The 15320-nt window shown below is 40.3% G+C and overlaps 1 protein-coding gene across 3 annotated transcripts in view; it reads right to left on the bottom strand.

The window, feature by feature from the left end:
• The window catches only part of cntn3a.2 (contactin 3a, tandem duplicate 2), a 77827-nt gene extending 63930 nt beyond the window's left edge, over positions 1-13897 (bottom strand). The window contains exons 1-8 of one of the 3 annotated variants that reach the window (XM_035740677.2): positions 13407-13891; positions 11000-11135; positions 10716-10851; positions 8187-8362; positions 7887-7982; positions 4911-5114; positions 3716-3818; positions 3196-3380 (exon numbers count right to left, since the gene is read on the bottom strand). In XM_035740677.2, the coding sequence (XP_035596570.1) occupies positions 3196-3380; positions 3716-3818; positions 4911-5114; positions 7887-7982; positions 8187-8362; positions 10716-10851; positions 11000-11054 (955 nt within the window). In that variant the 5' untranslated portion in view covers positions 11055-11135; positions 13407-13891. Of the gene's footprint in view, positions 1-3195; positions 3381-3715; positions 3819-4101; positions 4164-4910; positions 5115-7886; positions 7983-8186; positions 8363-10715; positions 10852-10999; positions 11136-13406 lie in introns of those variants that run through there. The other 2 variants (XM_035740678.2, XM_052482723.1) reach the window with 2 other exon arrangements.
• Between the last annotated feature and the right edge of the window lie 1423 nt (positions 13898-15320).

Genomic DNA, 15320 nt, shown 5'->3' on the forward strand with positions numbered 1-15320 from the left:
TCCGAAAGCTGCACCCTACACAGGACAATGTCCCTTTCACTGCAAAGGGGCAGTATCTACTGTATCTGCTATCTTTAGTAACACAAACATGCACTTGGCTTCACAGTGAGGAACAATGTGCAATTCTCTGTTCAAACTGTGTCACCCTCTGTAAGCAGCGCTATCATGTACTTGGATGCACTAGAGATTAGGGAATTCTTACAGAGATGACACAAAGCTCTTCACCTGCAACGCTCCCAGACTGTAGAGATCATAATTCAAATCGGTTTCACAGCCAAACTCACCTCTGACCTATTCCCAGCACCAAACTGGGTTTCAAGGAGCTTTTGCAGAAAGTCTTTTAACACCATTGTCACTTGTTAACATTCTGTCAACTCCAATTAGGAAAGTGTTATTTTGCCTCAGCCACGAGACCATGGGAAAGAGAAGGAGAGGAAGCAGAAGCAATCCAGGCATAAAAAAAATGAAATAATTGAAGTAAAAGTATTGCCAAATATACTTCCAATGTGAGACTGTCTGTCCCAACTGGAAATGTTTTCTACCAGAATGATAACTGAAAATCAAAAACAGAGTTGCTTGCAATGCTTACAGATAACAACAATGCACATTAAACAAAAATATAAATACAACAAGTGTTTGTCCCATGTTTCATGAGCTGAAATAAAATATCCCCGGAATGTTCCATACATCCCTGTTAGTGAGCATTTCTCCTTTGCCAAGATAATCCATTCACCTGACAGGTGTGGCATATCAAGAATCTGATTAACCAGCATGATCATTACACAGGTGCAGCTTGTGCTGGGGATAATAAAAGGCCACTCTAAAATGTGCAGTTTTGTCACACAACACAATGCCACAGACTGCATGAATGTCCACCAGAGCTCTTGCCAGATAATGTAATGTTCATTTATCTACCATAAGCTGCCTCCAATGTAGTTTTTGAGAATTTGGCAGTTATTCGAACCGGTCTCACAACCGCAGACCACGTGTCACCACCCTAGCACAGGACCTCCACTTCCGGCTTCTTCACCTGCGGGATTATCTGCGACCAGCCACCCGGATGCTGATGAAACTGTGGGTTTGTACAACCGAAGAATTTCTGCACAAACTGTCAGAAACCGTCTCAGGAACCTCATCTGTTTGCTCATCGTCCTCACCATGGTCTTGACCTGACTGCAGTTCGGCGTCGTAACCAACTTCAGTGGGAAAATGTTAATCTTCGATGGCCACTGGCACGTTGGAGAAGTGTGCTCTTCACGGATGAATCCCGGTTTCAATTGTACAAGGCAGATTGCAGACAGTCTATGGAGTTGTGTGGGCGAGCGGTTTACTGATGTCAACATTGTGAAAAAAGTGCCCCATGGTGACGGAGGGGGGTTATGGTATCGGCAGGCATAAGCTACAGACAAAGAACACAACTGCATTTTATCGATGGCAATTTGAATGCAAAGAGATATCGTGACGAGATCCTGATGCCTATTGTCGTGCCATTCATCTGCCGCCATCACCCATGTCGCAAGGATCTGTACACAATTCATGGAAGCTGAAAATGTCCCAGTTCTTCCATGGCCTGCATACTCATCAGACATATCACCCATTGAGCATGTTTGGGATGCTCTGGATTGAAATGTACAACAGCGTGTTCCAGTTCCCGCCAATATCCAGCAACTTCGCACAGCCATTGAAGAGGAGTGGGACAACATTCCATAGGCCACAATCAAATCAAATCAAATTTTATTGGTCACATACACATGGTTAGCAGTTGTTAATGCAAGTGTAGCGAAATGCTTGTGCTTCTAGTTCCGACCGTCCAACTTGCATCACTACACTGGACGGTTCTGACCTAGGTGTCTGCCGAGACTGTAAACTCTCCTTCACATTAAACATCTCCAATCCAAAATTAAATATAGAATCGGTTTGCTATCCTGCACCAAAGCGTCCTTCACTCACGCCGCCAAACATACCCTAGTGAAATTGACTATCCAACCGATCCTCGACTTCGGTGATGTAATTTACAAAATAGCAAACTGGATGCAGTATATCACAGTGCCATCCGTTTTGTCACCAAAGCCCCATATACCACCCACCACTGCGACCTGTATGCTCTAATTGGCTGGCCCTTGCTACATATTCGTCGCCAGACGCACTGGCTCCAGGTCATCTATAAGTCTTTGGTAGGCAAAGCTCCGCCTTATCTCAGCTCACTGGTCACGATAACAACACCCACCCGTAGCATGCGCTCCAGCAGGTATATCTCACTGGTCATCCCCAAAGCCAACAGGGGTATTGGCCGCCTTTCCTTCCAGTTCTCTGCTGCCAGTGACTGGAAAGAATTGCAAAGATCGCTGAAGACATCAGCTAAAATAGCTAAATGATCACTGCAGCTGTACATAGCCCATCTGTAAATAGCCCATCCAATCTACCTACCTCATCCCCATATTGTTTTTATGAACTTTTTTGCTCTTTTGCACACCAGTATTTCTACTTGCACATCATCATCTGCACATCTATCACTCCAGTGTTCATTTGCTAAATTGTAATTACTTGCTACTATGGCCTATTTATTGCCTTACCTCCTCACGCCATTTGCACACACTGTATATAGACTTTCTTTTTTCCCCTATTGCGTTTTTGACTGTACGCTTGTGTAACAGTATAAATTGTCCGTCCCCTCACCCATACCCAGGCTCGAACAAGGGACCCTCTGCACACATCAACAACTGACACCCACGAAGCATCGTTACCCATCGCTCCACAAAAGCCCCGGCCCTTGCAGAGCTAGGGGAACCACTACTTCAAGGTCTCAGAGCAAGTGACGTCACTGATTGAAATGCTATTAGCGCGCACCACTGCTAACTAGCTGGCCATTTCACATCGGTTACACTTGTTTATTCCATGTGTAACTCTGTGTTGTTGTTTGTGTCGCACTGCTTTGCTTTATCTTGGCTAGGTTGCAGTTGTAAATTAGAACTTGTTCTCAACTAGCCTACCTGGTTAAATAAAGGTTAAATAAAATGTATATATATGTATATATATATATTCTTGTTTTGTAACTTTATTGTACATATCATTTTCATTATCTATTGCTGCACTTGCCTCTAGCCACTTATCAGGCTGTCATTGTAAAAAGGAGTGTTTTTAACTGACTCGCCTGATGGTTAAAATTATATTTGCGATCCCACAGGGTGACAGTACCATGGAAGGCCAACCGGCCTGTAGCGATGTTCTTCCCCATCTTGTTTTCGGCCACACACTCATAGCCCCCCGTGTCGTCTTGTTGGAAGCTGGGGATCTCCAAGACGGCATTGGAGTACTTCATCTTCACTTTGCTGGGGAACGGGACTCCGTTAGCCCTCTTCCAAGTAATCTCAGGGACAGGGCTAGGAAAGACAGAAAGCAAAACATGTTAGAGATCTAGAGTGTCGACTCCACATCTTCTCTGTTAGACCATATCTAACGAGATTTTATGCAACTAATTTTCGTATTCTATCGATTAAATAAAGAAAGTCATTTGAAGAAAGTATGCTTGTGGCCCTTCACAAACTGACGTTGACAATCATTGCATTCAAAGGCTGTTCTGACGAATAATAGAGCGATGCCACAGTCGAACAAACATAATTGCCCTAGTGACACTTCTCTATAAAAGTCCCAAAATGCTTTAAGTGAGTGAAAGAAGAGGGAAGATTGAAAACATGCTCCAAGAAATACAGCTTACTTCCCAAGAGCAAAACACTCCAGCGTAACCACTGATCCTTTTGCTGCTGGTACGGTGTCGGGGAAATGAACTTCTATTTTCGGCTCGTATTCTCCCATTACTCCTATGACGTACAAGTACAAGTAGTTGTTGTTCATGCTTCCATTATTCATGACATACAAGCTACGCTACCTTGCATTGTGAGGCCCAGCAAAAGCATTTTAAAACTAACAGAAAAAAATACATGCATAAACACTATTTCTTAGGTGAACTAAACTACTACTCCACTTAAAGGTACACTATGCAGAAATCGCTCCATCATTTCCTGGTTGCAGAAATTCTAATAGTTCACCTAATTTCAGTTTATGTGACAAATCAAGCAAGTATAGCGTAGATAATCATTGTACCATCTAAACTGCTGTGAAACATATTTTCCATAAGCAAAAATATTGTATTTTCTGCTGTTTGAAACTGGTGTGCAAAAACGAAAGTAAAAGAGGCAAAAATGACACTTAAGAACAGGAAGCATAGAAATAGCGCACATAGGACGGCAGATCTACAAATTCTTACACTTGTTTTTAATGAATTTGTCAGGGTCGCCCTAAAAAGTTACATATTGCAGCTTTAAGCATGCATTAGAGGGAGAGTAGCGAAATAACAGCATCAAATAATTTAAAAGCCTCCGTTCCTGGGTGGAATACACTAAGGTTATCTCTTGAGGGTCTGGCTGATTTTGAATGTATGGTTAATATTTAAATGTTTAATTTAACCCAAAGGCAGTGTTTACTTTCTGCAAAAGCGTGAAGTGCTGCAGAGATACTGTAGCTATAAGGAACAGTTCATTGGATTCCTCCAAGTACAGGCAGTTGTTTAAAAAGCAGAGTAAGAAAATAAGGCACCTGGATCATCGGTGATAAAGCCTACATAGTGTTATAATGAACATGGCCTGGCAACTAAACAATGCATATACTGTATACTGTATACTGTACATAACGCCTTTATGAAACCAGCCATGACATCTTCATGAATGTCGCCGTATCATTCAACCCACATTCATAACACATTTATTCAACATCATGTTTAAGGTGTCTTCAAAATAAAAGTCAATTTTTATTATACTACAAAATGTTATCTGGCTCAATGAATGCCTACCTACAATGCCTGCTATCTGTATGTTATGAATCATTATGCAAGGTCTTCTGATTAATAAGCTTACCATCTTTCCTCAGGACCAGAGATGTGGGTGAGCTATGAACTTTGCCCTTTGTGATGCTGTTCATCACCACACAGGTATAGTTGCCCACATCTGAGGGCTCCACTTTGGCGATGTACAGGTTGCCAGTCTCCTGAGATACGAAGCGCCTGTTGTCTTGCTGGACGAAGTATGGGTATTCATTGAAGACCCATGAATAACTAAGGTCTAGAAAGGGAAATGAGGGGGAGATTTAGCCAACTACTGATATGACGTTACATTCAAAACTTGAAACCAAGAACACAAATGCTGCATTTATAAAACACCAATACTCTATGAAAGTGACGCTACTTCTGGGATCCTCGTTTTGTAGGCTAAGAATGGGCTTCAAAAATGCATCCTCAAATCCATGAAAACGTGCTAATTTAAGATATATATTAAAATGTATATGTGTTTAGAAAAAAAAATCTACAAATTTGACGCCCAAGAAAAAGCACGAAGCCAAAAAGTTACAACTCTTTAATTTGAACTACAGACATAAATAACAACTGCTTAAAGGTGTTTCGACAGCTTGCCAGTCTTCAGAAACAAATATTTTTTTTACATTTTCAAAAAGTACTGGGTGGCAACATTCACAAAAAAAGCATCCTCTATTATGAAACACATCAAATTGCCTGTAGCTAACGGGTTCTTACCATCCTGTAGGTCCTCAGCTTGAGCAGGCGCGCTCCAGCATGCTAACAACGCTGCAACACTTTTCTAACTTTCAACGATGTGTCTTACTTCTTGAGATTCAAATATTTTGATGAAAGGCATTGGGTGTGAGTAAATCAGTAAACAAATACGATTATAATTATATATACAGTGCCATGCGAAAGTATTCGGCCCCCTTGAACTTTGCGACCTTTTGCCACATTTCAGGCTTCAAACATAAAGATATAAAACTGTATTTTTTTGTGAAGAATCAACAACAAGTGGGACACAATCATGAAGTGGAACGACATTTATTGGATATTTCAAACTTTTTTAACAAATCAAAAACTGAAAAATTGGGCGTGCAAAATTATTCAGCCCCCTTAAGTTAATACTTTGTAGCGCCACCTTTTGCTGCGATTACAGCTGTAAGTCGCTTGGGGTATGTCTCTATCAGTTTTGCACATCGAGAGACTGACATTTTTTCCCATTCCTCCTTGCAAAACAGCTCGAGCTCAGTGAGGTTGGATGGAGAGCATTTGTGAACAGCAGTTTTCGGTTCTTTCCACAGATTCTCGATTGGATTCAGGTCTGGACTTTGACTTGGCCATTCCAACACCTGGATATGTTTATTTTTGAACCATGCCATTGTAGATTTTGCTTTATGTTTTGGATCATTGTCTTTTTGGAAGACAAATCTCCGTCCCAGTCTCAGGTCTTTTGCAGACTCCATCAGGTTTTCTTCCAGAATGGTCCTGTATTTGGCTCCATCCATCTTCCCATCAATTTTAACCATCTTCCCTGTCCCTGCTGAAGAAAAGCAGACCCAAACCATGATGCTGCCACCACCACGTTTGACAGTGGGGATGGTGTGTTCAGGGTGATGAGCTGTGTTGCTTTTACGCCAAACATAACATTTTGCATTGTTGCCAAAAAGTTCAATTTTGGTTTCATCTGACCAGAGCACCTTCTTCCACATGTTTGGTGTGTCTCCCAGGTGGCTTGTGGCAAACTTTAAACGACACTTTTTATGGATATCTTTAAGAAATGGCTTTCTTCTTGCCACTCTTCCATAAAGGCCAGATTTGTGCAATATACGACTGATTGTTGTCCTATGGACAGAGTCTCCCACCTCAGCTGTAGATCTCTGCAGTTCATCCAGAGTGATCATGGGCCTCTTGGCTGCATCTCTGATCAGTCTTCTCCTTGTATGAGCTGAAATTTTAGAGGGACGGCCAGGTCTTGGTAGATTTGCAGTGGTCTGATACTCCTTCCATTTCAATATTATCGCTTGCACAGTGCTCCTTGGGATGTTTAAAGCTTGGGAAATCTTTTTGTATCCAAATCCGGCTTTAAACTTCTTCACAACAGTATCTCGGACCTGCCTGGTGTGTTCCTTGTTCTTCATGATGCTCTCTGCGCTTTTAACGGACCTCTGAGACTATCACAGTGCAGGTGCATTTATACAGAGACTTGATTCCACACAGGTGTATTGTATTTATCATCATTAGTCCCTTAGGTCAACATTGGATCATTCAGAGATCCTCACTGAACTTCTGGAGAGAGTTTGCTGCACTGAAAGTAAAGGGGCTGAATAATTTTGCACGCCCAATTTTTCAGTTTTTGATTGGTTAAAAAAGTTTGAAGTATCCAATAAATGTCATTCCACTTCATGATTGTGTCCCACTTGTTGTTGATTCTTCACAAAAAAATACAGTTTTATATCATTATGTTTGAAGCCTGAAATGTGGCAAAAGGTCGCAAAGTTCAAGGGGGCCGAATACTTTCGCAAGGCACTGTATGTTAAATATGTTATATTTATGTTATCTATATATTAAAGTAAATAAATTGCATTCTTAATGTAAACACTACTCATATTTCAGAGCGCACGGTAAGTTTTGAAAAGACACCAAGACTTACTTTGTAGCATCTACAGACTAATCGTTGTAATGGAGACCTGGGTAACAACAAAATCTCACAGATGTTCCAACTTTATTTAAATATTTCTTATTTCCCCCAAACAACCTTTGTATGGATTTTATTAGAGGAAGATCGAAAACATCATGACTATCTTTAGGCCAAACTGGTGTGGAATTGACCTATATGTAACGAGTTGGACATTAAGCATTTCTGACTATTTGAGTTTTGTGCTATCAGTTGAAATAATTGCACCAAAAGCACTGATTAAATTGTGATATGACTGCAAAATCATGCTTAAGTAGTAGTGCTAAAGTATAGTTGAAATGCCGTGTGGACTCATATAGGACTGTCAAGTGTCAAAAGAAGATAACAAAAGTAATTCAATACCTCCTGAGGACGTGGGTGTTCCACAGAGTAACACAACTCCTTGTCCTTCTCGAACTGACACCGCACTTCTTGTGTGGAGTTTAAAATGATCCAAGTCTAGAAGAGAAACAGGTCCATTTATGACATCTAAGAATATAAATACAGCACTGATGACACTCATTTCCCCCTATGAACCACCTGCATGTAAAGCATTATAATGCGTTTATAAGGTATGGTGTGTTATTATCAATGGCGACAATGTAATAATGCAATATAATGCAGTGTGACAGGAGGCAGTATTATGGCCTGTTCTTAACTTACAGGCAAACTGTAGGCTTGCTCTTCTGCTGAGAACGGCTCCTATTGTGTTATAGGCTGTACACTGATACCTTCCCCCATCCTGGTAGCGGTCCAGACTTCTTATGATGAGGTTGCCCCCAGACAACCGACGCCGGTGGTCCAACTCCAGATTTATGAGAGTTCCATTCAGTGACCATCTGTGAGGGCAGAAATACCATCAGCTGCTGGCAATATTCACAAAACATCTCTATCTATATACCACAGTGGATTTATGGGAGCAAATTGAACACTAAAACTCAATAAAGGCAGCAACCGTTATTTGGACGGTACTTAAAGTTTATTGTTATTCTGAGGTCAATGATAAAAAAGAACACATACAGGTAGGTACGGTTTAGGGTTGTGTGTTGCTTTTGTTGTTTTGTCATTTCAAATGAAGGGACATACTGTGCATGAGTCTTTACTATGTCAATATTTGAAGTACATACCAATATCCATAACCATTTATAACCATTTGTAAATCTTCAAGCTATGCTAAATAAGAAGAATGCCTGTTGAGATAAGTCCATGTCCCAGGCCATCTACTTTGTAGGTCCAGCTGTATCCCACAATCCCAAATGAAATGCTAAGAACCATATCATTACCAGATTTGTGTTATCCTTTCCATTCAATTGGACACATACTTTATACTGTAGTTGGACCTACACAACGGATGGCAAGGGAATGTGGACTCATCTTGACAGACTTATTTTGGAGTTTGAAGATATCCGACAAACTTAAATTGTGTGTCATGTCCTTTTAATAATATGCAAATGCATTCATAATATTTAGTGTTATTACAGTTTTACGGTTGATATGGTTATCCCATCCACTTAAGACAAACTCTCAAGTACATTGTTTCCACTCTCCACCGAGGCCTAATAGTCAAAAATGCACATACTATAGTCACAAACAGTAGCACCTTGTTCTTTTTCGATTGGTATAATATACTCAGTTCTTCTCTCTTTAAACAAGAACATTAGCACCATGAAACACCACAGCAGGTGCAAACACACACTACCCACACAGCAATGCTTTCACACATTCCTTTCATTGCACCCTTTCTGCATTCTCATAGAAAAGAGGACAATAATCAAAGCTGGTATCAAGTCCAAGGAAAATGTTAACGTCATTCACTTCCTAAATCTCGCAAATCTGTTTTGGAATATACTGACTTTATGACCAAAGTTATCCTACTTACACTTTTTATTCAATTTTGGGACTACAATTGATGTTTATGACTACTGGTGACGCCACAAAAACTGTTTTTTAACCAAAAAAGTCATTTAAAAAAATAGGTCATAGTATTTGAGAGGTAAAGCACCTTGAAACTCAGTCCATCAATCCCGCTACTATGTCATTGCAATTAATTGATAGGATTTGATGACCCGGGGCTCTTGCCAAACAGGGGAAGGCAGAGGATCTTATTAGATCCCAGACGGTGACTTGTGGCATATATAAAGGCTGTTAAATTGAGCTGTGAGCTGTTATGAATGCTTATAGCAAGTAAGTTATAATGCACTATGGGGTGAAGCCCCCACAGCACTTAACATGTGCCATAAAAGCATATTAGTCTATTCATAATGCATTATAAACAGCATGGTTACATTACTTGTGTTATTATTTTTCTATTTTTCTAAATAAATTATTTCTGCATTGTTTGGAAGTAAGCATTTCCCTGTTAGTCTATACCTGTCATTTACGAAGCATGTGACAAATAGAATTGGATTTGAATTATGTAGTTCAGTTTCTCTTTATCTCATATAATAAACACTGTTTACATGTTCATTGATTATATGAGTCCAAATATGCAGCACAAGACCAATGTATTTTTGTGTTTTACCTCAGAAACCCTGTTCCCTTTTTGGGGGTATGGGAGCATGAGTGGCAGGAGTGAAAGAGAAAGCAAGAGAGCGAGAGAGAGAGTGCGAGAGAAGATAAAATGGAGGGAGCAGTGTATTCCATTTACACTTCAAGAGAGGAGCTGAGGAGGTGTTGAGGGCATGTGGTGCAGAGCACAGCAAGCCTGAAGAGATGCAATGCTAAACACGCTCGTCTCGCCTTTAATCAGAAAATGGAAATACCTCATCTTAGCTGGGGAGATACCAACCAGATGTGATTATGAACGTAGTGTGAGCTCAATACCACTTTTATTCTTCTCATTTACACCGGCTGTGCTGGAGTAGTGTGGACGACACAGCAAAGACAGTTGACAGTCAATGCATCTTTTTGTTTTTGTTTGCGTGACTGTTTTTTTCCCAAACTCTGTAAAATAACAACAAGCTATTAATGTGAAAAGCATGAGCAGGGGAGAAGCGCCACATAAATCTGACCCATTAAAGTCCCTGATCGGCCAGACAGTCAAAACACCTAATTTCACAGGTGTAAATTAGTTGCTGATTGAAAAGCAAAGATGAAAACCAGTAGACCCCGCGGCACTGGTGTAAAACGTAGTCATAGTTGTCGTCGTAGTCATATAGAAATTCAAACCAGGTGAGTAAGTCAGAATCCTACCTGTATTGAGGAGGGGGGATTCCTTTAGCGTCACATGTAAGAGTGGCCTCCTCTTCCATAGAATCAACAGGGATAAACAAGTCACCGGGTTCCATCCTCCATCTTGGACCATGGAATGATCCACTGTCCAAACATTCTGGGGAAGACATACTCTTCAATGTAGCAGAACGTTTAACTCATATATTCTGGCTGTGACATGAGTTCCAGCTTTTTCGAATGTCACACTCAAATCGTAAATGTCCCTACAAAAGAATCATTAAACATGAGAAAAAAAATAATTCTACCTGCGAGACAGTCGATGATTGATAGCAGAAGAAGCTGTTTCCATGGTAACGTCATCTTTGGCAGGGAAGGACGAATAAGACTTTCATTCAATAAGCTCTAAACGACACTCTTTTCTCCGGAACAGACAGGCCTGACCTGTAGGAGACAGTCATTATAGCAAAAACACCAAACTCAGCATACATGTCACCTCATGAAAACTTCAAATATACTGTATCTTTTTTCGTGCTTAGCCATAATTTGGACAGGCAGTGAAGACGAATATGGAATTGACATTGGCAACATAGAAATATTGAGTGATGGAATGTTGGGACTGAATGTGGGAACCGTCCATTTCTCTTAACCATGTTTTTTTTCAATATCCAGTTTCAACATTCCCATTGAGCAACAGCATTAATTAATCCTGTGTATTCTGATATGGAAACAAACAATACAAGCGAGCAAGGGAGCACTCATTGGCATATGGGACAAGACAGACGCCAATCTATTAGGAGAACAACTGTTGACCCAGCTCCATCTTTCACAGAGACAAATCTATCCTCTCAGGCCCAAGGAGCCTGGACCTGTGAATTGGGTGCCATCCAATCAATTAGTCTCACCGACACCAGCATGTCTTGCCACATGCTGAGGGAATCTAGAGAGCTTGATGAGAAATCCATTCCCCACAGGTACATGATCAAGGGCGAGTGGCTGGTCATTGCGTGGTCTGCATTGCAATACTAAGGTTAATTGCAGTAGAGCAGTGATTCCCAAATACAAATAAACTAGACACAAATAAACTGAAGAATGAAACACACACAAATGTGATACACACAAATGCCCTCTCTCTCTCTCTCTATCTCTCTCTCTCTATCACACACACACACACAAACACACACACAGATTCAAACATGATGTACACCTCATTTAAGGTATAATCCTCGGGCTCGTCTGCTTTAGTGGTGTAGTTATATGGGCTAATTGTGTGTTGGCTGCTGTAATGTCAGATTTGTAAGGTCTCAGGGAGTATTTCCTCCCGGCTTTCATGTTTACTGGGTCTTTTCTCCTGCTGGAAGTCTCCTAAATTGGATTTTCCAAGCCTTCTCATGAAGAATTCTGCATGCTTCACCTCTCCAGTAGGTCTACAGTACAGCCTTGCAAACTGTATAGGCTTCACTGTGGGCTGACGATTGTTGTGCGATAGGAGTTGTGTAGAATAAGTTATTTGAAACCTGAGCTGCTCAATAAACGGTTTCATCTGTTTGGTCGCCATACATAGAACTTACATCATGTGACACCACATGTGCTGGTGATAAATAAGCCAGAGAATTGTAGCAGGATGAATGACAGATGATAAGGAGTTGTGTCACTTCCTGTATCACAGCAATTGAAACCCATAAAATAAGCACATCTCCCTCTCTTCTACTCTGGATCTGCAAGTAACCAAATACCACAGCATTTCAACAGCAAGGCAACCCAAACTGACCACATCAGGATTCATAACAATAATAGGACTTCCCACTGACTTAGTCAATAGAAGAATATGCATATTACTTGATTATTGTTTTAGTTCCCCAAGCATGAACAGACAGACTCATTCATTCAGAGCCATACCTTGGCAGGTTAGTCAGAATCTCTCTGCATAGAGAAATATTCAAGATACTGAACGAATAGGCACCCACCCACCTCTCATCGTTTGTCCCTTGAAAAATGTATAATTGAGCAGCAGCTCATTGGAAACACCTAAATGGTTCTATCATGGCAATGCAAGGAATTTTCAATGCAATGCATTTTCAATGCACATGCAGCTTTGAACCCCCCATTAGGCCTATGTACAATTTTACATCTATGCTTTGTTACATTTGAAACGGTAAAATTAGATGTGATGTCAATAGATGTTGATAACACCTATGGGTTCTATAGGAAGGACAAAGAGATGTGAAATATGAGGTAAGAAATATACAAGAACTCATTTAACTGACAAACAAGCATTAGGCTGGCTATATGTCAAATAGCTTCAGAAATGAACTGTACAACACAACAAATGTGTATCAATGACAAACACATCGTGAGTGCTTGCAGTTTCTGCGAGTAGCCTAGGCTATATGTTCCTCAATCCTCAATCAACGTTAATCAAACCAAACATACAAACCATTATATGTCCAATATCTATTATTAATATTATGTTACTGTTATATTGAGTTTATAATTGAGAGGAAACACCTCATGTCAAAGCCTATAGGCATATGTCTTTGGGAGATAGATGCCCACCAAGAAAACGAATTAGGCTACCAATCAAAGAACAATTTACTGAAAGTACATTTTATTGTCACCATTGCCATCATAATGTATATCCAGCCACACATTGTTTCAGTGATTTTTCAGTTTCAATGGTATGGCCACACATGCCAAGCTTGATAATTTCCTTACCTAGCGGCCGTTTTCTCCTTATCTTGAAATATATTCAGACCAGCAGTGCACTAATTCAATTCTTTTAGCCATAATAAATAGTTGACCCGCCACGGACGCGTTTTCCACCGATTTATGTCGGAAACACAAGCTCGTTCATACAGGTTCAACCGAAACACTGGTCAGTCAGTGTAAGAAAAAACAAGTCAGTGTAAGAAAAAACAGGCAATGAACGAAGGCACTAAATAGGCAAGCGTCTCATAGCCTACGTCGTTTTCTCTTTCCCAAAAACAACACCCACACAGTTTGCTCATGAATCAAATCGGCAACCGTACGAAAGATGAGCACAAACGCAGACCTATCTCCGAGCCACATTCATGTTTGCAGATTATGTTAAAAATAGTATTTTGCGGAGGTCTCCGTATTCCCTGTGAAGTAGCTAAAGCAGACGATAGAAGCAGAAAAGATGGAAAGGTATGGCAGACGCACCTGCCGAAGCCAAAGAACTGCGCCAGTCTTCGCCAGAGATCTGAGCAGACAGAAAAACTGTGGGGACATCACTGCGTAAAAAATGACCAGGATATCAAAATGTATTGATAGGATTATAAAAATGTATATGTTGATAACTGCACTTTCAGCCTGGCCTCAGAAGAGTATATAACGTAGTAAACGTACATTTGGATCACTCAAATTAGTACGTTAGCCTATGTTACATTTGATATGGTTACATAAGACAGTAGGTTACTTAAATTGGTTGGGGTGGATGTGTGGGCTATAATGGCAATGTCTAGCAACCCAAAGTTAGAATCTCATCTTTAGCATTTTTAGCTAATTAGCTACTTTGCAACTACATAGCATGTTTGCTAACCCTAACCGTAAATCCCTTTAACCTAACTCCTATTCCTAACCTTAACCCCTACTCTAGCTAACATTAGCCACAACAAATTGGAATTCGTAACATAGCATATGTTTGATAAAATTGTATTTAATGTACATTGCAATTCGTAAAGTATTGTACGAATTGCAATTGATAAGGTATGATACAAATTGTAATTCACAACATATCATACGAAATGGATGAATAACATCCAGAAATTAATACATATCATACGAAAGGTAACATATCATACTAATTAGAGTGTCTCCGATTTACATTTACCATGTTACGTCTACCCCTGAGTCCTGGTTGGCCCGTTATTTATTGTATACTTGAAATATTGCACAGTGTAGATCCATTGCAGTCCGAATCTGCCCCAATGCTGGTGTAGACTGAATAGAAGCTATGATCAATTTTTGCGGGCAACTCTTAATTTTGTGTAGTAACCTTTCAACTGATCAAAGTTTTGGGAAAATATTGACATTTCAATGCACTTGATAGGTTACAGTAGGCTAATTAAACATGAATAAGCAATCTATAAATCATATTTTACATGATCTGTAGGCTACTTGAAGAAGACATTTCTGCATAAGAATTATGTTATTTCCTAGGCTAAAGGTTGGAAAGGTCAAATCCCAAATCTGATGGGGGAAATCCAGTGGGGAATGAGCTGGTAACCGGAAGATTCCTAACATGAGTATCCTAGATGACATCCCCTGCCGTTTTGCACTTGAGCAATGCACCTTCTGGTGTACATTGTGTCATAGTGCCGATGGTTCTGCGTTTGTGTCCTGGATCAGTTATATTCGCATTCCAACATTCCTTTCACTCAGAGTAAAGGAATAATAATCAATGCTACTATTCTGATGACAAAGTAAGATAGGCTATTAATCTATTTCAAGTCCTCGAGAGAGGACCTCTCCTTCCCACTCTATAACTGTAGTTCATAAATTATCTTCAGACAAGGCCCACATTTTATCAGCCAGTTGTCTGTCTTTAACACGTATGCTCGCTCACACACACACACACACACACACACACACACACACACACACACA

The sequence above is a fragment of the Oncorhynchus keta genome, chromosome 28, assembly GCF_023373465.1.
Source record: "Oncorhynchus keta strain PuntledgeMale-10-30-2019 chromosome 28, Oket_V2, whole genome shotgun sequence".
Lineage (NCBI taxonomy): Eukaryota > Metazoa > Chordata > Actinopteri > Salmoniformes > Salmonidae > Oncorhynchus > Oncorhynchus keta.